General features: G+C 40.9%; 1 protein-coding gene across 3 annotated transcripts in view; it reads left to right on the top strand.

Annotated features, from left to right (window-relative positions):
* The first annotated feature begins 4,811 nt into the window (after positions 1-4,811).
* CHN1 (chimerin 1) overlaps positions 4,812-26,062 on the top strand; it is a 188,459-nt gene continuing 167,208 nt past the window's right edge. For 2 of the 3 annotated variants that reach the window (XM_064484920.1, XM_064484919.1), the window contains exons 1-2: positions 4,812-4,917; positions 20,078-20,253. Coding sequence is in view for 2 of the 3 variants with exons in the window: in XM_064484919.1 (XP_064340989.1) it covers positions 20,235-20,253 (19 nt within the window). In the remaining variant the exon portion in view is untranslated. Of the gene's footprint in view, positions 4,918-19,788; positions 19,952-20,077; positions 20,254-26,062 lie in introns of those variants that run through there. The other variant, XM_031451689.2, reaches the window with a different exon arrangement.

Raw genomic sequence — 26,062 nt, 5'->3', positions numbered from 1 at the left:
ACCAAAGGGAAACTATGCAACTGGAAGCATCAGAAACAAAATGAGTAGGAGCTGGAACCCGAAATGCAGAGACCTGCTTCCCAGCCTGAAAGGGTCTGAGAAATGAAGGGAAATTTCACTGATTTAAATAGGAGTGATTTTAAAATTTGTTTCCATTTCACTGGGCATTTCACTGAAAAATACCTTGTTGGGAGCACTTGGATGAAAAAATTCTGATTTGGCATAACTCCCCAGGTCTCTGACCGCAGACACAACCCTGAGGAAGTCGGCGGGCGCGCGCGGCTGGCAGCTGTGCGCATGCGCGCAGCGAGGTCTAGCCTCGGGGTCCACCTGCGGGCGCGGCTTTTCTTCAACTTCACCGCGCCAGGCTCGCACCGCCCGGCAGTGCGGGGATTAGCACAAGTGGGCCCACCTGCGAACTCTAGCGTGAGTTTCCCAAATAAGGGTGGAGGAGGGGCGGTTATTCAGAAGGCAGTTCTTGGTAGGTCGGGATTGGGGCTGGAAGCTGGATGTTTTTCATTTCAGGATGCACAAGGCGCCTCAGGCTTGAAGCAGAGAATTTCTGTGGTTCTGAGACTGGGTGCAGAGCTGCCCCTGTGGCTCTCAGGGGTCTGCGCCTTACCCTGATGGCCGGGACAGAGGACAGACGCCGGCTAGAGGCTGTGGCGCTGCAGGGCCCTTCCTGACCCATCTCCTTCCTCCCTGTTTCTTACGCTCTTCGGAGGACCTGTCAGCAGAAGAGAGGCTGTTCTGAGCAGGTCTGTTCTCGCTGTTTGTGTGATTCATGGTTTTTTGGCTGTGACTTCTCTCTTACTCAAATCTTGTATATATACAGAGCCCGGATCAGCTGAGTCTTATCCCTGTTTCCTAGATTTCTGCTGCTTCCGTTCCCCAGCTTGGAAGACCAAACCAGCTGCCAGGTGTCACGTCGGGGCTTCCTGTGTCTGTGCCCCACAGCTGGGAGACATACCCAAGATGATACGGAACAAGTTTAGGTTGTCATTTGGGGATTCGTTCACTGCCAAAAGATGTCAGTAAATCCCTTGGGGTCCCTGAAGACGGGCCACCTTGGCTGTCGGTACTGTGGAATGCCCATCTAGAGACCACTGGTTAGAGAACACTAACTCTGGCCAAGGTCCCTGGGTCTGACCACCCTCGTTCACAGAGACAAGCCAGCTTTCCCAATCAGCTTTCTTAGAAATACAATTGGCTGTGATAAAAAACAAACATCTAGGTCTAATTAAAACCACACATCTTAAGTGTAGAACTTGGAGAGTTTTTATGAATTTATGTCCCCATGTAACTGCCACCCAGCTCCAGATACACATGTGATTGTAGTTGAGAGTCAATTAGAGCCAATTCTCCATGGGGGAGCACCTAAGGCAGAGGTTCTCAAACTTTAACATCGATCAGAATCCCCTGGAGGCCTTGTTAAAACGCAGATTGCTGGGCCCCACCCCAGATTCCTGATTCCGTAGGTGTGAGGTGGGCTGAGAATTTGTATTTCTAACAAGTTCCCAGGTGGTGCTGATGCTGCTCGCCAGGACCACACTTAGAGAACGCCACCCAGGCTCGGGGGTTGCCAGTAAGTGTTAGTTAAGCTGCCTGGTATTTGTAACCACACAGAGAAGGAAAGCCCATTAGCAGAACAACTTTAACTAAAATGAATCAACCAGGTACTTAGCTGATGGTCTTTAAGTTCTGCCATTCTGTCATTTGGCCCGGAAGCCTTTAATCCAGAATCTGTTTCCAGCAAAAGGGTCACCAAAGTTATAAGCATAGATTGGATCAGCACATTGCCTCTTTGAGACTACTTACCAGGGAATGAACCAGTGTGAGGATCCAAAGAGCTTGAAAGGATCAGCATGCTTTTAAAATCTGGAAGATTCACTATGCCCTTTTACGGTCAGAGAAGGGATATTGACAAATTGTTTTGAGATCCTCAGAAGATTAACCAGTCAACACCTACTATTAGAGCATTTTAAATATTTTTAAAAGGAGCACTGTTGCATAATAAGAAATGTACATTTGGTCTTTGTCCCCAGTTCCTGACACACAGTTCCTAAAACCCTGGGAACCTCTGGGGAGTGATGTGTCTTTTGTATGCTCATGAGGTGGCTGGTATCTGGAGGCCCCTAGATGGCTTCTGGATGGAGCTGGTCTCCAAGGCATGAGTAAAGGGTTGGAACTTTCAGCTCTGCCAACCTCCACACCCCTGACTGGGGAAGGGAAAGAGGCTGGAGAGTGAATTCAATCATCAGTGGTCAATGACTTCACAATCTTGCCTACATAATTAAACCTTCGTGAAAACCCCTAAACCACAGGTTTGGAGAGCTTCCAGGTTGATGAGAACACCAAAGTGCTGAGAGGGTGGCCTGCCCAGAGAGGGCGTGGGAGCTCTGTGTCATACTTTGCCCTGTGCATCTCTTGGCTGTTCTCGAGTTGTATCCTTATAATAAACCAGTAATAGTAAGTAAAGCGCCTTCCTGAGTTCTGTGAGCCATTCTACCAAACTAATAAACCTGAGGAAGAGGGTCATGAGAACCCCCTATTAATAGCCAGTTGGTTAATCAGAAGAACAGGTGACAGATAGTCTGGGACTTTTGACTGGGCAGTCCTACAGGGGTCTGCATGCTAACTCCAGATAGTTAGGGTCAGAATTGAACTGAATTGTACTACGCCCAGTTGGTGTCTGGAGAATAGAAGAACCAGTTGGTGGAGAAAAACATCCAACACATTTGGTGTCAGAAGTGTTGTGAGTGTGGCCCGCTCAGGCACATTTAGTAAATGTAAAACCAACCACCTAAAATGTGCATTTTTTTTTGTTTTTATATTCATTTTTCTGAACCTAGAAAGTTTTTCACAACTTTCCATATATTTCAGATTTGTAAATGATGATTATACATTGCTTTGATAATCAGGAAAAAACCAACCCCCAAACAAATAAAAAATTTCCAGGGAAAGCAATGATAGAGACCCAAAGAGTTAAAATGATTCACTGACTGACACCTCTTGCCGCTTCTCTTTGGATAAACAAGGGCATTTAAGAATTTCTGTATTACAAGATATTTACTTTTCTTCCTACTACTTTTCTTCCTACAAAAGATATATCAAAGTGTCCTTGGGCTGTTGCTCATTGCTTTTTGAGTTTGAATCTACAATGTACAAGAAATAGATTTTTAAACAATAGTCTTTTAATATACTATCTTCCTATAATTTTTCTTTTTTAAAAAGCAGCATGTAGATAGAGCAGTATTTGCATGGAAAAAAATTAGTTTTTGTTTTGTTTTGTTTTATTTTTTAAGGAAAAAGTAAACCACTTTCACTGTGGAGTAAACAGAGTAATTCTGGCCCCCTGATTCATTAAATCCCCTCGTGTTTACTTAGCATGGGCTTCACTAGCCAGTGGTTGTTCTGTGAGCAAACATTCTGGCAACTCTTTCTTCAGAAAGAAATGTACTTGCAGACAGGATTTGTACTATTAACTCCATCTTCTAGGCCTCCACGGCTGAGAGGGATGTGACCGAAATGAAAAACTACACTCAGGTGGATGGATTCATAAGGCTTCATCTTAACAGCACGCTGGGGCCAGGCTTCTTCCCGGTCCTTCTGAGGCTGTGACTGCGCGTGTCAGAAGTTGTGAAAGCAGACTCACTGCCCATCACGTGGCACAGCCCTGAAGTCAGGACCAGCTGGGGACAGGCTGCTCCGGGGGCCAGCCAGGGCTCTTTCCACGCCCCTTAAGGCAAAGGCAACCAACATATGCAGCTGCTTCTACTTTTCAAAAGTTGCAACCCATTAGTCTTGTGTTTGGTTGACCTTCCTTAAATCTAAAACAAAATCTCAACAACAACAACAACAAAAAGTAGAGTCATGTTTTTTCAGCATGTGAAATGAAACAGAGTAATCATGGATGACCCATCCTGCCATATTGAAGGCTCTTTGTTATTATGTCCTTAAACTCATGTTCACCCAGCTCCTCTCTGGGTAAAGGACTTGTCACTTTGTAAGGCAGCACTCTCCATCACCAGACAGCTCTTGTGGGTAAAGAACACATCCCCTCGCTGAGCTAGGGTCTACCACCGGGACCTTCTGCCCAGCGCTTCTGGAGCACATCAGATGAAGTCCCATCCCTCCACCACAGGACAACGCTTTAAGTGTCTGTTATTTCATTTTCTCTGAACCTCCTGTTATTCCGAACAAGCATTTTGAAGGCTCTCAACTGTTCCTCAAATTACATGGTTGCTACATCCCTCACTTCTTCCTCATTCTCCACCAGACGCTCTCCAGCCTGTCCAGTGCTGAATGTGTACTCCCACCTGGTGAGCGCTGAGCGAAGACCCAAGGGTTGTAATCTTCCTTAACTGACACTACTGCCAGCAGGGCTGCCTAATCTTTGAAAGTCTTATGACAGCCTTGCCATTCTACTAGCTCAAAATGAGCTTGTGGTCAGCTAACCCCATACCAGGGTCTTTATTAGATGAACTTCTGTAAACCACTTTGTGTTCTAATTATTTGAGCCAGACTATGGCACTTTAGATGTGCCCGGTTAAATAATAATAAACTGATTCTCAGGGAGAGTAGCCATTTCATCTAAGATCCCACAACTAGTAATCGGGGTTTTAGCATATCATTCTTTGAGAGCACATCAAACTCTTTTTCATTCTTGACTATATCATTCAAAAAATTATCAGCATCAAAACAAAACAAAAATTAAAAAAAAAACACTTGCATGTTTAAATGCTTTTTGTAAAGTAACTAAATTAATCCTCATAACCACTTTTTAAGTCCTATTATCATCCACATTTTAGGGTTGAAGAAGCTGAGACACAGAGATGTTTATAACTTGCCTGAGATCACAGAGTTGATAAACGGCAGAGCTGGGATTTACGCCCGGACAGTCTGGCTTCAGAAGAGGTATGCTTAACCACCGTGCCGCTCAAAGCAATGTTTCTGGTTCTCTGTCATCTAGAGATTTGTAAAAATGTCTTTGATTTTAGGAGCATAGGAGTTGATTTACTTACTCAGCACTTGCTGATACCCAGGCTTCATGCTTGGCATTTGGTACGTGTGTCCAGGACAGACAATGGGGAGATTGGCACACAATGACTGTGGTCATAAGTGACAGAAACCTGACTGAAACTAAAGCTAGCCAGAAAGGTGGGGGGTGGGGAGGGTCTACTGTTGCATACACGCAAAGGATGAGAAGAGTAGATCTTGGTTTGGAGGCGATAGTATCTAGCGGGAAAGTGGTTAGAGGATGGGTGGGATTTGTTCACAGGACAAGAGGGCAGGCCAACCAGGCAGAAGTAAACAAGAGCCACCTAGCAGATGGAGGTCTTTGGTACAAGCCCCAGAAGCCTATTCTGGCTACCTCAAAGACAAAGGAAATGTATTAGAAGGCGTGGGGTGGCTTTTAGAGTCCTAAAATCAATTGAAGGACCAGGCTTAACAGAAACAAGAACTAGGGCAGCTTGAGGGCCACTTTATGGCTTCTCTTTTGTGTATCCAAATTGCCAGCATCATCTGCACTTTGGGGCCATTATTAAGTAAGATAAGGGTGATTTGAACACAAGCACCGCCATATCCCAACTGTTGATCTGATAGCCGAGCCAGCTCCTGAGTGACTAATGGGCTGGATGTGCTGGACAAAGGGATGGTTTACATCCCAGGCGGGACCGAGCAGCACAGAGCGGGCTGGCGGAGATTTCATCACAATGCGCAGAGAGGTGTGCAATTTAAAACCTGGGGATTGTTTATTTCTGGAATTTTCCGTTTAATATTTTCGGACTGAGGTTGGCCACGGATAGCAAAACCACATATAAGGAAGGACTAAGGAATAGTGAAGGCAAAATTGAGGTGTGAGACCAGTTAGGAGAATTTGCCTAACTGCTAGGCCAAAAATAGTATTTCATTGTCCTCTGTTCTGCACTTGAACATTTTATATATAAATTGGTTGTTTGTACTCCTATTGGAAGTGGCCTATTTTAAGATCTTTGCTGATGTTGCTATTAGCATATTTACCTTCTGTTATGATTTTCAATGATGTTAAGAATGTAGCTCTTTATCAAATATGTGTAGTTCTCTGTCTGGAGTTATTCTTTTAATTTAATACTGTTTGTAATTTTTTTAGAGATATTTTTAATTTTTATGAGGACAGATTTTTAAAAAACTTTTCCTTTAGGGATTCTGCTTGTGGTTTTGTACTCAAAGTATTTTGCCAAGATTACTGCTTCAGGCTAGGCTTTTTCATTTGTAAGCAGTAGAAGCCAGCTTAATTAAAGGGAAATTCATTACAATACTTGTGATTTAAACGGGACCCTAGAGGTAGGAGATTTAATAAGGCTACACGAGAGTCTGGAAATGGGAACTAAAACCTTACCTGGAACCAAAGCACCTTCCCCATCTCTTTGAGCTTGCCTGCTCTCTCCCCTCTGCTTCTCTCTAAGCATCTGCTTCATTCTTCTCTGAGAAATGGTTCATCCACCCTGTGGCCACCCCAGTTCCAGCACCACTGACAAGTGGACTGGCATCTCTGTGCCCCAATTTCAGCTTGTGGGAAAGAGAAGCTAATTCACACAGTGCTTCCTTTAAGTGAAAAGGTGAAAGTTCACAACTTAATAAAGAAAGAAAAAAAATCATATACTGAGGTTACTAAGATCTATGGTAAGAGGGGAAAAAAAGAAAAAAAATTCCTGCTAGTTTTGCTGTCATACCTCAGACTGCAGAGTTACAGCCACAGTGCATGATAAGTACTTAGTTAAGATGGAAAAAGTATTAAATTTGTACAGTAAGATATTTTGAGAGACAGATCCACATTCACATAACTTTTCTTACAGTACATTGTTGTAATTGTTCTATTTTATTATTGTTAGTATTAATCTCTGAATGTGCCTGATTTATAAATTAAATTTTATCATAAGTATGTATATATAGGAGAAAACACAGTATATATAGGGTTCAGTGCTATCTGCAGTTTGAGGCATTTATGTATCCCCTGAGGATGGGGCCACTGCTGCAGTCTTTTCTTAACACAGCAGCCAGAGGGTGCCTTTTTTTTTTAATTGAAGTATAGTTGATTTACAATGTGTTAGTTTCTGGTGTACATAATAGTGATTTAGTTATATATATATATATATACATACACACACACACACACACACACACATATATATATATATATATATATATATATATACCCACTCACATTTTTTTCAGATTATTATTCATTATAGGTTATCACAAGCTATTGAATATAGTTCCCTGTGCTGTACAGTAGGACCTGGTTGTTTATCCAGGGGGCGCCTTTTGAATCATAAGCTGGAACACTTATGCCCTCCCATCCCTCCAGTGGCTCTCCATCTTGTCTAGAGAAAGCCACACTCCCTAGGACCATGTAGTAGCCCGCATTACCTCATTAACCACATCTCCTCTCACTCTGCCCTTTGCCCCCTGCCATTCCCTGCTCCAGCCTCTGAGCTGGTTGTTGTTGTTTGAACACACAGATGTGATCCAGCCTCTGGAACTTGCTGCCCCTTTGCCAAAAATGCTCTTCCCCTGAGATAGTCCCATGCCTCAATCCTTCACCTCCTTCAGGTCTTTGCTGAAAAGCCACCGTCTCAGTGACGGCGTCCCTGACCACTGTACTTAAAATGGACACCCTCACCCCCTGCACTGCCTGCCCCTTCCCCCTGTTTTATGTGTCCCTGTAGCACTTAACCACTTACCGGTGTACAATACAACTTACTCACTTATTTTGCAATTGGCTGTCTTTTCACACATGGAATGCAAGCTTCACGAGGGCAGGGATTGCCCCCCAGCCTTCAGGATACAGCCCGGCACATAGCAAGCACTCAATAAACATTTGTTGGATAAATAACTAAAAAAAGAATATGATCAGTGTTGTGCATAGTCTGGGAAATGATTGCTTTTATACACTATTGATGAGAATGTAAAGTGGTGCAGTATTTCTGAAGGATGATGTCGCAATGTAGATGAAAAGTCTAAAAATCTGAAACATTTTTAAAATTTTAAATGTGAAAAAATTTTTAAATTGTGAAACATTAATTTTGCTTATAGAAATTTATCATAAGGAGATAATATATTAGTTAGTACCCTTTTGGTTGCAAAAACCAAGAAACCACTTGCTCTAGGTCAAGTAATAATGGTGGAGTGATTTGTTACAAGGCTACGTTATAAGCCATGTTACAAAGGGAGAAAGGAGACGCACTATGTGGGACATTTAGACATCTCTACCACACTCACTGTCTTAAGTCAGGCTCCCCAGGAAACAGAGGGAGACAGGGATTTGCATACAGAAAGGTTAGCAGACAGTGTTCTTTGAATCAACATCTGTAAGAGAGTGAGAAAAGGAGGACTGGGCAGAGGGCAAAGTTGAACTGTAAAGTTATAATCAATGCCACAGTCAATGGCATGCAGAGCTCTGGAGCTGCACCGCATTGAGGCAAGGAGCCCAGGCCTTAATACTCATATAACAACGAGTCACTGAATGTAGGCTGTTCCTGTGTGGAGAGTGTATGTGACCTTGGTCCAAGCAGCTCCTTTAGTCCAAAGACAGGTCCTGGGAAGTGACTCAGCTACGAGCCATGAGCAACAGATATTCCCAGCATCTGGGGGAATGGGTACCTTACTCCTGATGGAGAGGATCTGGGCAGCACACCACAGCATCCACTCTACCTATAGAACTTAAAGGAAGTTTACGTTCTTCCAAGCCTTAGAATAATTGGAACCAGATGCTTGGATGTTATCAGGGCCTCTCTTTTCTTTTTGTTTTTGTGCAACTCTTTCCCACTAAACTGTTTTCTGTTTTTTATTCCACATTGTCAAAGATTATTTCCAGCAGTCCCTAATTTAAACATTACAGCTTCATCCTCAGAGAGAAGGTAATTCTGAATGACCCTGCTTTGGTCAGTGTTTATCCATGGATGTACCAAACAACTATGGTAGAGGGTAAAGTCCCGTGGTACTAATGTGTTGTAACCATTTGGATTTGAGGAGGCAGAGAAAGGGGCAAAGCCATGCTTACATGTGCCCCATCTATAGAGTCAGAGAAAAAAAATCTCAAAGAATGTAAACTAAAATGTTAACAGTGGCTGTTTTTTGCTAGTGGGATTAACAGTGGTTTTTCTGTCCTCTTTTCTTTTTGCATAAATATCTTTGTAGTGGTTATATGTAGAAAAATAATATTTTTGTAATTGAAATGTTTTTTTTTTTAAAGGAGAAAGTAGGCACCTGTCTCTGGCCTCTGTATAAAAAGGGCCACTAGGTATAGGGTATAGAAAGACTGTTCAGATAAAGTAAGGTTTTCTGGGAACTGATGTGAAAAGAAATCTGGCTTGACTTTGGAAAGCTTACTTCATGGAGCAAACAAATGAAACACGGAAAAGCCAAATATTCAGCAGTTACAATTAACCTTCTTACATCCTGGTATTTCTTAATCCTTTATCATGAGTCCATGCTGTTTAAGTGCAGACCTTAAACAAAACCTTCCATTTGCTTTTGCCAAACTTAAGGGTGGAGCAGGGCAATAGAAACTACTGCCCAGAATGTTATCAATATCCTGGCGTGCTTCCCGCTGGGAGGTCCAGCACTTTGGAAGCCTATTTGAAATCACTGCACTAGCTTTTATATTGACATTAATATATTCAACTGATATTTGCTGAGTATCTATATGCTGGGAAATGTAAAGAAAAACACAAAAGAATCATACTCTTTTTTTTTTTTCTCCTTAATGGAGGCACTAGGGATTGAACCCAGGACCTTGTGCACGCGCTGTACCCCTGAGCTATTCCTCCCACCCCTAACAGAAACCTACTCTTAGTGAGCTGAGAACCCAGCGGGCAGAAAGGCAGAATATGTGTGTGTGTGTTTGTGTATTATTTACAAGTATATATATTCACAAACATATATTTTATATATTTGTATATATATATACTCAAATAATTATAATAAAATATAAGGTGTTTTTAGACTCATACTTGAACTTAAAGCATAGAGTTCTCTGGGAGTTAAAAGGATTGTTACTTCTGGGTGGGGTAGCTTCATGGAAAATTTCAGTTTAAATGACGGAATCTCAGTTGAACAATAACATTATATGTATATTTTAAACATGTACTTTATATATCACTATATATTATTATTATATATTTTATACATCATTATATATAATTCACATATACAATTTATATACAGAGAAAGATACTTCTGTTTTGTTTTAACCAAGCATCTGTATTAGCATAGCCCTATACTGCCATGGGCTACCGAGACTTGAAAACTAATAGGAGGCCCTAAAGGAGGACTGGCATTTAAATACTCTCAAGTCAAATGAAACTCTAACTCCCAGCTTTGGGGAAGGAAAAAGAAGGGTGCAGTTTCAAGGCCCTGAGGGTCTGGGAGAGCAGGAAGGACAGTGGAACGACCAGCATCCAGCCCTACTCTCTTCCTCTAAGAGACGCCTGGGGCTGACCCTGATGACACTAAGACAAGCAAACTCTACTTCCCTGAAGGAGATTATACTGTTTAAAAAAAAAAAAAAAGAAACTGGAGAAATCAGTCAACCATTTTTGTGACATTAAGTAATGGGATAAAAATGCATGTTAAATGGTAGAAAGCCAGCGTTTCCCATCACTGTTGTGGGGAAGGACCTTTGGGACTAAAGGGAGACTTGGTTCAAACTGGAGGCACCAATTAACCTAATGCTCTGAGGACGGGAAAGGGGTGGAGAACTCAGAGGCAGGGTCAGGCTGAGTGAAGACCGGATATGAGAGCTTTTTCTCCTTCTGGATGTTTTCTTCTCTTTGTCAGGACCAGCGCTTTATTTCACCCTGTCTCTGGAGGTTATCTTTCTCCAGTGTGCATTGTTCCTCAGAAGAAACACAGGAAACACAGGAAGGCATACCCTAAGACAGCCAGTTTCCCTTCACAGCTTAAGAGGTACTGGGCACTGACAATGATTTTAAAGCCTAGGAATCAGGCTAATCCAAGCCCAGAAAATGAGGAGTATTAATGAAGTCACTCATGGATACGATAAACACTCAACAGGAAGTTGGTTATTCTACCTCAGATTAGAATTTTAAAATCAGTAAAATACATTTTATCCTGGTACTCATCTGCCAAAGAACCGATTATCCTTTGACCCTGTGCAATTCCTGGGCGAGCACTGTGGGGGCACTGATGGTCCAACGACAGGCAGGTTCCAAGGACCCCTTCCCGTTCCTTGTCCTCTCTCTCCTGCTTGGCCAGCTATCTCCCACCAGTCACCAATATCCAGAGAGACTTGAGTGTAAGAACTACAAGTTGACCCTCCCCCAGCATTTAGAAAATTTAACCCCATTCTGATTCAATAATATTTCTTTCATTTGGTCTACCCCAAACATACATTACACCTTTCTATCAAAAAACACTTGGCAAAATACTGAGTTCGTAATAGATGTTTTGTAAATAGATGTTGTTAGCTTTATTAATTGGATTTCATCTCTGTGTCTATATGAGCTCCTGGTACATTATCATCATCAATGTTTTATCAAGTGAAGAAATGTTTAATTTCTAAACTTGATTCAAATTGGAGCATCAACTCTAAACTCATTTTTTTATAATAAAACGTTCATTTATGATATTGGGCCACCTTTTACAATAAAGGTCCTCAATGAGCAGACTATAACAATGTATGTTAATATACCAGTGATAAAAATGTGTCCATGCCTAGATTTCTTTAGAGAAGGGTGGTATGCACCAGTCACCCAAGGATTGAAGTTCTGAGTTAGAAGTCCTGGATTCTAAGATCTATCCCACACGGTTTCTGTGATGTTCAAATGAGAAAATGTATGCAAAAGTATTTCACACAGTTTCTGGCACTCATTTTAAACTGGAGACAAACTTACAAGAATTTTGTCTTACCATCTCACCTTCTAACGAAAAGACCAGATTTCTATGCTTTTGTGTGTGTGTGTGTGTTGGTACAAAATCAACATAATGGGCAGAGAAAGACTAAAACTGAAAGGCAGGAGGTCAGGGAGGAAGATTCTTGCTTGCTGGGCCAGTTCCTGGATCCCCTGTATAGTGAAGTACCAGCTGAAGGTTAAGGAGAGAGTAGACAGAAACCAGAGAGATCACTTTGTACCATAGAAATTAGGGATGGGGAGAGCGCAGGGAGGCAGTACAGGCTGAGGAGTGGGAGAGAATTTGGGAGATTTGAGAGTGCTCGGCTCCAGAACAGCTGTGGGCTGTGACAGAAAAAGAGGACAGGGGTTTTAAGAAGCGCTCCTGTGAGGTTTAAGGTGGATATCTTGTAATAGTCTGTGAAGTGCAAGGCTACAGTTCCTTTTTATTTATTTCTGTTTATTTTTCTTTTTATTGAAGTGTAGTCAGTTTACAACATTGTGTTAGTTTCTGGTGTACAGCATACTGGTTCAGTTATATAATATATTCTTTTTCATATTCTTTTTCATCATAGGCCATTACAAGGTATTGAATATAGTTCCCTGTGCTATACAGTAGGACCTTGTTAGTTAAAATATTTAAACCTGCCCCCAATCACATAGATGGTGAGAGGTGAAGCCCAGGTTTGAAGCCAGATCTTTCTGACCAGTGTTTTCCAAAATGCAGTGTGGTATTGGAGAACTTCTAGGGAGGTAGCCTTCAACTCTGGATTTAGTCAAATTCAGTGGCTCATGAGCTACATGTTTTATAGGCTATGTTTCCATCAATATCAAGAGGAAACAAATATTCAAAACCTCTTTCTCCCACCATGCTTGGATTCTAAGTTGTGGAGGGTTCACTCTAGTGCTAGTCTTTCATTTCTTTATGGCTAGTATTCTCTCTCTCCACCCTTGACTCTCTAAAGTTTAGCCTCATTTCCCCCCACATATCTGAAGTTTTGAGTAACATCTCCTGGAACTTGTTGAAAGCAAGGCTCACTCAAAGTGGAGACCAGAATACTTAGCACTTGGTAACAATTACAATATTTAGGTGGATAGGGCTTGAACTGAGAGCCACTGTCATTGAGTTTCCCTTCAACCTATTCTACTCACAGATATCAGATTCATTCTTCTGCACGGATACTTGCCCTGGTTTCCCAGTGTCTCCAGCAATCTCCAAAGTACAGTGTGCACCCCCCAGAGGGTATGCAAGACTTCCATTGCCTGATGGAAAGAAAAATTAGAACTTTGTGTATAGTTATCAATCTTTCTAAGTGAGGAGAAAATTAAGCTTTATTAGTATTTTATGTACAGATTGACACAGATTCCCTTACTCAGTTTGTATGTTGGGAATCCCCACCTCACACGCATTATGTGCAAGTTATCCTGGGAAAGAAAGGGAGTTCCACGGTGAGGTGATGTCAACAATGCAGTTGCCTCGTCTTTTCTCATTTGGCTCATTGCAACGTACTGCTATTTACACAGCCAAGTCAATTGGCTTTATGGGTTATGTTATATGCTTTTCATCTAAACTAATCTTTACCAAATGGACACCTGTCTTAAAAAGATGCATTCAAAGAAATCGTGCCCTGAAAATCATACTAAGAATACAAGCACAAGTAAACATGAAAGAAATGGCAGAACTGATGTGACTCCTACACTTGGTAGAAGCTCTTTGTCAGCCACATTATGGAGTAAAATAATGATGATACAATAAGGTCTGACTGGAAGTTGACCAAAAAGTCAGAAATTATCAGGAAGACTTTAAAATATAGACTTATATCAGTAATGAAAAACTGCGCCTTAAGGGTATACTGTGCTATTGTGCCTTAAGTTGTAAGCTTACAACAATAGCACACACACACAGTTAGAGATACTGGTGGGTACTCAATTTGTTACTGGAAAACAGGGCAATTAAAAATTTGAGGCCAGAGTTTTACATAATGAATTCAAATTTCTAGTTGCCTCAAGTACTTGAAGAACTGCAAGGATTCAGATAACATAATAAGCATCAATGCAACAGCTTGGCTTTCTACATATGTCCCCAACGTACATGTCCAGCCTCTTCTCCCCTGAGTGCTGGCTGCCGCCAAACTGTCCCGTCTGCAACTCTTCTCTTAGGATTGCCCACAGCCTTCCTCTTATCTAAACCCCGCCCCTCCCTTTCTCTGGTTGCCTAATCCCCGTCCATACCTCAAAGCACAGCTCCATCCTTTATGAAGCCTTTATCCATTTCATCAGCTGGAAAGAATCTTTCTCTCCTCTGAACTCCCATGGTATTTCATCTGTACCCCTCTGGTGGTCCTGTCATTGTTACTTTTATAAGTCTTATCCCCAGGGTCTGCAAAATTTTAAAGATCTGGATACATGTTTGATATATCTTTGACTCCTTTGCCAGAATCTAGCACATCTGCTATATCATAGGTACTCAGTAAATATTTGTTGATGGGGTGAAGGATGGATGGCTAAATTCCAATCAGTATATCGTCCTAAATGTCTGATACAAGTCCTATTTTACAAGAGGATACAAAGGAGCTTTGTGACAAATCCATCACAGGAATAGACAAGGTTTGAGCCTAGATTGTGTTTTTAATCATGGAAATACACTTCTCTCTTTTTCAGCTTTGTTACTTCATTAGAGATTGTATAATTCTCACCCAGAGTTCATAGCTATTTTGCTGATTTATAACTCACGATGTAATCAACTTGAATAAGTCATCTTATTGTGGACACCCACATTAACCCGAAAACCCATGGCCACATTAGGGAGGTTTGATTTGTAGCCAAATCTTCTTATACACCCTCTTGAAAACAAAATCTGGCAGAAATCCAACTGCTCAAGTCAAATAGACATTTAGCTACACTGTGCTTAGATAAGCCTGGTGAACTCAGAAAAATACACACAAGTGGAAATGCTGGCTGAAAGTATTACACTATGATTATAGTTCAGAACAAAAACTTTTACTTAAGAGCAGCTGTAATTGCTGTACTTTTATCTAATGTGTATTTGAAAATGTATTTGATTTTAAACCTATAAAAATTTTCCAAAAGATCTGCTATACTATTTACCAAGAAATAAGTATTATTTTAAACGTGTATTCAAAACAAATTAAAAACAGATTTTTTTTACCCTTTTTTTTCCCCTGGTCACTTGAAACTAGTGGTCATTTTGACATGTCAAAATTAATTCTACCACAAAATTTAAAAAATAGAACCTGTGGCTTTTCGAAGATTCTCACCTAGGGTTCATAGTAATACCTGTGGTCATCACCTGCTGAACTAAAATTTCCTCTTAAGCTGAGCAATTAACAAGAAATCGATTATCCTGAATCAGGGATAGAAAACCATTTCATTCTGCTTTTGAATTTCAATTTTCCCTCCTTTCATACCTGCGCGCACACACACACACACACACACACAGCCCTTCCACAGTTTATTTTCACTTTAAAGTGATATAATAAAGACTAAGCAAACTGCTTAGTAATATGCAATTTCTCAGTAATATGCTATTCCAAATCTGTGCCCAGCCAGTCAATAGCCATCTCCCCACTTAGCCTAATTTTGGTGGGATTATCTTCTGCCACTGGAAGAAGCACACTGTGGAGGGGAACTGAGAACGTTTTCAATTTTTAAGGATTCTTATGTACTTTTCAAATTTTACTTCATTTCTAAGAGCCAAGATCACTCCTACGGACATAATTTAGGCACCCTCTGGTGGTCAGTAGAACACAATTAATTCTCCTAAACCTTAGTTTGAATTATTTAAGCTTGAAGGCCTATTTTGCAATTTATGACATAAATATTCTTTTTTTTTCCCCTGAAAAATTTCATGGTCTAAATCCTTACATTCAAGACAAATGCTGCCTCCATTTCTTGTATGTAAATGGCTCTGCCCTGTGAAAGTGCTGTTTATGAACCACACAGCGCAGGCAGGCATCAGGTAAGCCACAGATCTGGGGCGCAGGGTGGGGGAGCTCATCCAGATTAGGTGTTTAAGGAAAACATTATCAAAAACAGACCAGATCCACTCTAAACAAATTCACACTATGGAAATAAATACTTCAACTGGTAATATAAACATAGAAGAGAATGTCATATATTGTGACTATTTTAAATAAATAATTTAAATCTTAATCAGTATAACTGAGGAATAGAAGATTCTATCACATTAGCAAAATACGTGCTGTGATTTTTTTCTTGAAGAGCAAACCTGCACTATTTTGGGAACTGTGCTAACAGCACTGGTATTCCTAGTGTTTAAAGCTGTGTTGACATGATAAAGTGCTATAATTTTAACTTGTTATTGTGAGGCAGAAACTGCCTTATTAATTTCTGCTTCGTTCAAAACTGAGGAACAAATCAATGTTTACCAATGGGAATGAGTAACAGAAAGAAAACCCAAAAAACTTGTGAAAAGTCATTAGATAGAAATGTAGAAAAAACAATTCAAAGTGTTGTCTAAGTTCTGTTTAGTCAACAAAACTTAAATAAAAATGAGAAAGAGTTTTTAATAAATTTGAAATGGATTGTTCAACGCATACTTTGAACTTTAATCCTCTTAAACCTGAAAAAAAGGTTGCTCTCTATACAATAAATATAATGTTAGTATAACATACTACAGATGAAATTACGGTATCAATGTTCTAATATTACTTCTTAATCGCTCTAGGTATTTATGAAACTGTGATGTAAGACTCTTAGATTTACTAGATACACCAACACTTTGAATATACTGAATATTCAAATTAAAAAGTCTTCTCTATTTTATCCATAATCTAGTTGATTTAAGTACTTTAAATGTCACGGAATGACAGCTAAGCCTAAAAAGAACATTAGAGATAACTTAGTCCCATCCTTTATTTTACGAATGAGGAAGGTAAGAATGAGAAAGAGGAAAACATTGGTCTTAAAATCTAACAACTGTTTAGTAACAGAGCAAGCATATCTGGTCCTCCTAGGTGCTTATGTGTTAAGCACAAAATTAAATTTTTGAATGAAGACATAAATGTTTTGAAAAGCCAATTCATTTTTCATCCTTTTTCATAAACAATCTAAGGCACCACCCATCATAATCACCCCCAGGTGGTTAACGCCCTTCCTTACATTGAATCTGTAACAAAAAGGCGATTGCTTTATTTCCAGTTAAGTGAGAAAAGAAATACACTCTAGTCCTCAGTGGGTAATACAACATTATACAAATGATTTTCAAGAGATAGCACTTTGATCAAGTACGGAAAGCATTTTGGTAGAGCATCAAACCATGAGGAAGTCAAATGAAAGAATGACTTGTGGAAAGCTAGATACTTAAAAAGGGAAACATGGCAACATTCAGCTGTATTGTTCCAGTGTGTGTGCGCGTGTGTGTGTGTGTTGGGTATGGGGGTGCCAAGACTTGTACAGAGAAGAGGAAGGGGAGGGGAAGACAGTCCTCACCTGACCCCAAGTCTGAACACAGGACTGTTAATTTCTCTCTGATTCACTCCTCCAAAGGATGGAGAGAATTACCAACAAGCTGAGATTGTAGCATCAAAACCTTGATGTTCTGTTACCTCTCTACGAGAGCTCACCAAAGGAGAGAAAAGCACTTTTTCTCTCTTGGGCTGATTGGGCACATAGTTCTGAGTAGAAGAGCATGTGAATGAAGATACTTTTGAACAAAATTCAACTTCTCAAACTACAAGAAGACCCAAACATGTAAAATGACTGAGGACAAAATACCCTCCTTGCAACTCTACTTCTAATACTAAACAGATTTTTCTTTTTAAATTCAAACCATGTATCCTTTAAATCGGTGGCAGGTGGAGAGAGGGGGAGGTAGTCAAGGAGAACACCAGATGCCTCAGATTTTCCTATTAGTTCTGCCACCATACAGGTGTACACATTTGGGAAACTTTTTTGACCACTGGACCCTCAGAGTGTTTCTCTGTATATTAAGGGATTTTGGTCCCATTCTGTTCAAAATTCCATGCTTCTGTGTGAAAAGGGAATTTTAAAAAATTTAATTATAAAGGCAAAAACTTTCAGAGATTACAAAGGGTATCTGGAGGCTAACCTAAGATCCTCTGATTAGTCCACAATCCCCCTGAAAGTGTGCAAAAACATTTTCGTGAGTGTTTGTATGTACATAAACACTTTTCCAGGAAGAGAGACAGTATTTTTATTAGAGCCTCAAAGGGAAATTAGGTCCCCAAAAGGTTGGAGAGTAAATGGTGGTCAGGTCCCCTCTGACTGAGAGAGTAAATGGTGTCTTAGTTTCTGATTTATCTGGTTGTGAGCAGATCAACTGCAATCTTTACATGGTTATAAAATCTGTCCCACAAAGCCGCCTTGAGTTTTTCATCTCTCTTCGTGAGCTGTGTTTGTTATTTTTCATGAGCAGAAAGGCTGCTCAAAATCAAGAGTCCTTTTCCTTAAAGATTTAAAATTCTGGGGATTTCAAGATTTATTTTGATATTAGTGGCTAAAGGAGGGCCATTTTACTACATCAGAACATTGCAAACATATAGCATCTTAAATATTTGCTCATCAGTGTTGAATTATGTTACCTATTTTTTCTCGAGTTAACTGATGTGAAACAAAAGACTGGCTCCTCCTTGCAACCGGCTTTTCTTTTTCTTCTGACGATTGAGGTTGCTGTAAAAGGATGATGAATTAACTATGGTTCTATTTGAAGTAGTAATATTCATTTTTTTAATGATTTTGATCCTTAAGATAAATATAAGGTATTTATATAATATTCTTAAAATAATTCGTTGAAAAGTAGAGAGAAGAGGAAAATGACATTAAGGCATCTGAGGAATTGAAAGAGGAAAGATGCATCTAGGAAGAAAGGAGAACCAAAGGAGAAATCTACATGATTAGATGCTGGAATAGTATCAAATCCCTAATCAGAGAAACAAGAAAAAGGGAGGCATTAAAAAACAAACAAAGAAACAAAGAACCAGGGAACAAATATAACAACTAGAGAATACTGTATTTTTGAATACATTAAGTGAAATCGACAAAAACCCATCATAACCGAGCTTTTCAAGAATATCTTTTGGCCGATAATCTCAAGGCGTTATATAGCTTCTCGTTAATTAAGGCAAAGGCAGAGGCGAGCAGAGAACATCACAGAAAGAAGGATGTTGCCAGTGATTATCAGATAAATGCAGAAAGCTCAGGGGAACAATCTTTTGTGGTAAAGGAGACGTGCCAATCAGTGGGGAGTGTTGACTTTTCCTGAGACAATATCAAAGAGGTGTAAAGTAAAAAGAAGATTAGGTTTGAGCATTGACCTTGTAACAAATTACTTTGGGTATTCCCAGATGCTTTTTAACCGACTCCTGTTTCCTCACATATGACGATCTGATCAGAACTACTCCTACTGGCTCCTAAGTCTAAATGGAGAGGAAAGCAATATTCAGTGTCTCTGTTCGACTCCGGGTTCCCTTCCCGGAGTCCTGCAGCCTCAGGTCAAGGGCTCCAGACTCTATTAACCCCGAGGGCGCCAGGGGAGAGATACATCCTCAAACGAACCCAATCCCTAGATGACCCTGGCTGGGTCCTTGTATTCATGGAACATCCTCCAGTGACTCTTCCTCTTTCGAGTAACAGCTCAGTTTTTCTCCTCTCTGCACCTCCTGAAACCCCATTCAGCAAAAACCCTGGGATTTCAGCTAAAACGCACACCGCCCCCGCCATAGCCGGGCTCCAGGAGGCCGCCTCCGGGACTCTCCCGGCGGCTCCTCCCGGCCCGGGGCAGGAGGGGCGCGCGCCCCCGCCCCCCGCGCGCGCCCGTTGCCATGGGAACGCACGGGGCTCGGCCGCCCGAGGGGGAGGCGGGAGGAGGCGCGGCAGCGGATCCAGTGGGAGACGCTATCGCAAGATGGCGTCTGCGAGGGCGCGGGATGCGGAGTGAGCGCGCCCCGCCGGGGGCTCTGCGAGGCTGCTCCTCTCCCCGCCGCCGCCACGGCCACTGCGGCGCCGCCTCTCCGCCTGCCACTGCGCCGTGGCCAAGCCTCCCCGCCTCGCAGGTACCGGCGCCCGCGCGCGCTCGGCGTAGTGTAGGGCAGCGACAAGTGCCGGCTCGCCGAGGGCTAGCGGGTCCCCCCCTGTCGGGGTACTCCTGACAATAACGTGTGAATAACTTTTTCTTGCAGCGGCCCCCTGCCTCCCGGCCTGCAGCCTCCCCACGCGTCCGCGCCCCTACCACGCCCCTCCGACTCCCCGCTCCCTCTGAGGTGTGAGCGCGTCGGCCGGATGCGGTGATCTCCCGCCGGCCTGGGCGGCGGCGAGCAGTTGGCGAGCGCCTTTACAATGGCCCTGACCCTGTTCGGTAAGTGCAGCGCTTTGCGGGCGCCGCCGCAGGTGGGCCGCGCCCCGGGGCTGGGGGGCGGGGGCCCGGACGCCCGGACGCCCGGGGATGGGATGCGGCGCGCGGTGTCGGGCGCGGGCCGGGGCCGCGGAGTTGGGGCGCCCGGGGCGCCGGTCTCGCTCCCTCGCGCCTCTCCCATTGTTTCCTCTCCAGGCAGGGCCGATGGGCGTGTGCTCCCCTGGCCAATTCTGGGCTGGGAGGCTCTGAGGTCTTGGATGCTTGTAAACGGAGGATTCTCTGAGATGCCAACTTGGGAGCGAAGTTAGCTGGTTGTTTCCAAATTTATGTTTTCCAAGTCAGTAAATAAAGATCCTGGAAAGTTTATTTATTTGGAACAAGATGTCTGTGCATCCCAACCTACCTGGAGTTGCCAGATGCATGTGTTGATTCCTGTTGGATTTGGGGGGAATTTTTTTGGACTCAGTATATTCCGATGAAAACAGGAGTAAGTGGTGAACTTATTTTAGTATTTGTTAAAATGGAAAATGTTTGCTCTAACAAATAGCAGAGCAGACAGAAGAAAGTTGGTATTGAAGATAAGTAACCTCAGGAGAATATGAATATTTTAGGAAAGAAATGTTATTTCTGTGATGTAATTACTGTAACACTGTTGTTTCAGTGACTAAGACATCAAGGTGTTCCTCCCCCCTCCCCAAGTCTGTAATGACAATAGGTTGGAAAGAAGGACTGAAAAAATACTTTTCTTTTACCGAAACAGACTCTGGTACATATGTACCTTGCTTTAAGAAAACTCAGTATGTGAAAATTTAGACGTACAAAGTATTCAGTTTTTCAAAGAAAATACAGTGATATGTACCTGATAGCTATAAGGGCAGTCTTAGTAAGTTACTCACAATATCAAGTTTCCAGTTACATTTTAATAATGTCATTTAATCAAGCACGTTGCAAGCATCAAATGCCACAATGCTTTTTGATATAAATACTTCAGAGTGAATTAATCTGCTGGAATCAGAGTTACTTTTATTTAGCCATCTTATTTTACAAGTTAAATTTAGACCCAGAGAGATTATTTCCCAAGGTCACATGGCCTTTTTGTGGCAAAACAGCCTAGAGCATAATTTGCCAGTCTTCAGTCTGGAGCTGTTTACTTTGCCCAAATACCCACAGTAGCAGAAATGACCTTTCTTATTTGGTGTTGGTTCTCCATAAGAACTTTAAAAAAAAGTTTCTTCTTTCTCTGAAAGAAAATAAAAATCTCTTGTCTTCCAATACTTTGTATCTAATCTACATTACTTAGTCGAAGTATTTCCTTAAGTGTGGACTTCTTTTGGTACAGAAGTTAAAAATGATAGAAGGCCTTACTCATAGTTGTTATTTTCTTTTGCTGAAGTGTTTATCTTATACTGTTACAGCTAATCCATAGCAGTAAGATCTACTGAAGTAAATTCTCTTTAAAGCTATTGACTAAATTCGTTTTGCTTCTTAAAGAGATAGTCTGCATTTTCAAGGTTTTCAAAGGTAAGATTTACAAATCCACAACTTCTAAAAGACTTACATTCTTGATGAATAAAACAGCTAAACGGGAGAAGTGGAGTATGTGATAAGGCTCTTTTAAATGAATTCCTAAGTTATTAAATCTTCAGCTGCTGAGGGTGGAGGTCAGGAAAGGAAGAGCATGGAATTTGACCTCTAGAAGAAGGTATGAGAAGCCATCCTCACCCCTCAGAATAAACCAAGTATCTCTAGAATTTTAAAGTCAACTTGTGGGAAAAATAGAATTTAGTTTACAAATTCCAATTTGGCTGCATTTTAAAAGAACATTTCTCTGTTATAAAGCAAAGTACATCTGTGGGCAGAGACTATTGTTTCAGTAATGACAGCGCACACTTGACCTCAAAAGTGTGGTTGCACACCACTCATCAGTCATCTGAGGTGTCTGTTAAAAATGTAGCTTCCTTTGCCCAGAGGCTTACAGAAACTGCATTTCTAGGGGAAGAGGATTTTAAAGGGACTGCCCTCTGATTCTTATGCACACTCAAGTTTGACAACTCTTGTATTAAAGATAAATACTAGATTTGCTCAAATTAGCCAATTCAAAATAGTTTTTTGAATATGTTAAGAGTGGTCCCCAAGTGTTAGAAGAAATGTGTTTTATTTTAGATATAACTGCTATTTAACTACTTAGTATTAGTTAAAAGTACCTCATATCCCTTTGTATTTACTTTTTTTTTTTTTGATGGAGGTAATTAGGTTTATTTATGTATTTTTGAAGGAGGTAATGGGGATTGAACCCAAGACCTTGTGCATGCTAAGCACGCGCTCTACCCCTGTACTTAAGCTTAATAATCTAGAACAGAGGGGCAATGAGATAAAGTTCTGTGAAATAGTAAGGAAAAGGAAGGAACAAGAAATCAGACAAACGTGACTTATCAGTCATCAAAGCCAGAGCTCCATACAGTTTCTATCTAAGCCTCTCCAGAGTAACCACTGCCAGGACCCTGTCTTGTGTTTCTTGGGTGTGTTAGTTGGTTAAGCCCTTCTCTTAAGTCTACTTGGGCTGCTATAGTAAAGTACCAAAAACTGGGCGGTTTACACAACAGACATTTATTGTCACAATTTTGGAGTCTGGGAAGTCTAAGACCAAGGTTCCAGCTGATTCACTTCCTGGTCAGGGCCCTCTTTCTGGCTTGCAGGCCTCCGTCTTCTTGCTGTGTCCTCACATAGTGGTCTCTTCTCAGTAAGGGCACTAATTCCATCAGGAGGACCCCACCCTCATGACTTCATCTAATCCTAAGCACCTCCCAAAGGCCCATCTCTAAGTACCATGCCATTGCAGGTTGGGCTTCAACATACGAATTTGTTGGAGGGACACAATTCAGGGCATAGTTGCCAGCAACTGAGTCTAGTTTTTTTACTCTGTGTTTTAGATTTCTTTCCAGGATTTTTATAATTGTTCTTTTTATAGGAAGTCAGTGAAACTTAGATTCATTCTTAAAAATGAGAGCCTCTAGTATTACCTAATACAATTTTTAAAATTTACATATGCTTAATTTTTTTCCACTCAAGTATGTTGCAGGAGCTCAATAAAATACTTGCCAAATTAAGCTGAAGGGTGAAGACCTTATCTATTGTCTTCACTATTAATCCCCTTCACTGCTTAATGCAAATTTCCTTTTTATTCCTTGGTAGAAGAACCAGACCCCAGTCCTTCCTGATTTTACAGTCTCATTTGGGAATTGAAAATGGGCATTGTTGAAGTTTCAGAAATTTGCAAGCATTTTTCTTCTTTATGTTTCAGGTGAATCAATCATCAGCATCAATACAAATAGTTTTAAAATCCTCAAATCCGAAAAATATCCAAATGTAGTTCATATTTGATTATTCACCTTACCTTGCTCATTTGTTCAACAAACATCTATAGCAATGGGCAAGAAACATGGTCCCTGTCTTGAGAGCTTATGTTCCAGAACTATAGCACCTAATTAGCTAGTTACATTTAGGTCTTGTTAGAACTTCTCTTGCGGAGAAGCACATCTTGTCTAATAATTGCTGGTCTAGAAGGAAAGTCTCAGATCGTTTAATTTAGGACTTTGTAGCTGGTGTGCTGGACAGAGTGTCCTGATTGGCCACACCAGTAGAGCCCTCCTCGACAGCTGGGTGAGAAAGCATCAGCCCTTGGCAGGAACTGCTGTCACTGATAGCTAAACGGAGCTCTGGGTTACAGCCCAGACCAACTGATGAGACTGGGAACTCAGTTACAGTCCAGCTGGTTTCGCTAAACCTGAATAACTCTCCTCTATCTGGGTGGAATTGACTCTGGCATTGCCCCCACTCGCCCTTTTTCCTTTCCTTCTTATTACTGTTTAGTCACCATCATCACCGCCATAGATCACTTCTAATATTTAGGATTGCACTGTAATTTCTTTCTGTCTTGCCTCAGACTCTTCTCCTGCCATGGAAACCTTTCATTATGCTGCTTCATTTGGCATCTTTCACTATCCTGACACCTGCCTGTGGGCATCTTTGCAGAGGTCCTTTGGAGCAGTTAAATGGGAATGGAGTGTTCTTTGTAAGACAGGAAATTTTCTGATTTCCCTTGACTGTCCTGGCATTAAAATTTATTTTTAAAAAGACAACTACATATCTTCAGTATGATTTATTTGACCAAAAGATAATTTTGTAGGAAAGTCCCACTTGAATACAGTCTCTGCTGACAGTTTTAGTTTTCCGATGTTGCTCATCAAAAAATATGAGGAGTTACCTAAGCAGCAGGGTGGTCCAATGGTGAGAGCCTAGCTACTTTTCCTTTCATCTTTTCAGCTGTCATTAAAATCATCATCTTTCTTTAAATACCTGCCCATATCTCTTCTCTTACTGGTGTCAAAAACTTAGTATTTAAGCTTAAAATTTTTTTTTAATGTTTGGAGATTTGATACTATGTAGGAGAGATAAAAGAATTATAGTTGTTATAACTCTGCTAGTCACCATCTGTGTACAGTGTAAGAGGAATATTGCTGATGCAGTCTGAGTCACATCTGTCCCTGCAAATAATCATCTTATAAGCATTCTGATCTTTGAGGATAGCATATAGTGATAGGTGTAATTAAAAAAATTTAACGTATTTGTCAAGAAGGGTTTCAGATTCTTTTAGATCAGTATTTCTCAACCTTTTTAAAAATCACCCTCCATAAGAAGCCTTTTAGACATTTTTTCTTAGTTCTCTCCATGAAACTTTGATAACAGAGACTCTGTTTATGGACTGTATGTATATATGCCTTATGCATAAAAGGAGGAAGTTTTTTGATCCCCAAAAGCCAATTTTTGCTCCCTTGAGGGCAGTCTTACCCTCCATTGAGAATACATATTTTAGATTAAGCTAAAGCAAACATAAGAGAATTAGTCAAAAAAAATACTGTTTGATCATGTTTTATATATCATATAATAATAGTTCTGAAGGAATGACAGAGTATAATAAGTTATACATTTTTCATCAGATTGGTTTAACCTAAGTATTAATAGTTTGCTTCATCTTGAGAGCAGCCATAACAGAGAATTCCTTGCTGGGGTTGGGGTGTGTGCAGCTTTCCTCAGAGCCCATCTAGTGATGATAATAATATCCTTTGATATGGTTAGTTGATGTTTTCTCAGTCTTATATAAGTATCAGTAACAGCACCTTTGAAAAATTTGAGGAGTGAGGTATAACTCAGTGATAGTGTGTGCTTAGCATGCGTGAGGTCCTGGGTTCGATCCCCAGTATCTCCCTTAGAATACATATTTATATATTTAAAAAAACCTTTTTTATCTGCAATATATAAACTAAATGAAGTTACTGAATGTTCTTTGCAAACCCAAATGCAAGACAAATTCTTGCACCTGGCCTTACAACCAATTACCAATCGTAAGTCGTTATTATATAGAAAATGATTCCCATAAACTTTGACTTTTTACTGTATTTAAAAAACAGAATAGGAAACAGTAAGAAAGTAGAATGATGTGACCATATTTTACATTGAGTAGTCATATTAAAAAAAATCATGTCTGACAAAAAGTTACAAATGTACATTCCTAATCTAGCTCCTTATATTTAAGCAGGACGAGGTGGGAGGGTATAGCTCAGTGGTTAGAGTACATGCTTAGCATGCACGAGGTTCTGGGTTCAATCCCCAGTACTCCATTAAAAAAACTAAATAAACCTAATTACCCCCCCCAAAAACTCCCAAAAGACGAACAAAAACCCCAAACAAAATATTTTTTTAAAAAAAGCAGGATGAATACTTTGTGAATATGCTAAAAACCACTGCATTGGGT

This window comes from Camelus dromedarius, chromosome 4 (assembly GCF_036321535.1).
Source record: "Camelus dromedarius isolate mCamDro1 chromosome 4, mCamDro1.pat, whole genome shotgun sequence".
Taxonomy (NCBI): domain Eukaryota; kingdom Metazoa; phylum Chordata; class Mammalia; order Artiodactyla; family Camelidae; genus Camelus; species Camelus dromedarius.
The sequence above is the reverse complement of the archived record's forward strand: the minus strand, read 5'-3'. Positions and strand labels throughout refer to the sequence as shown.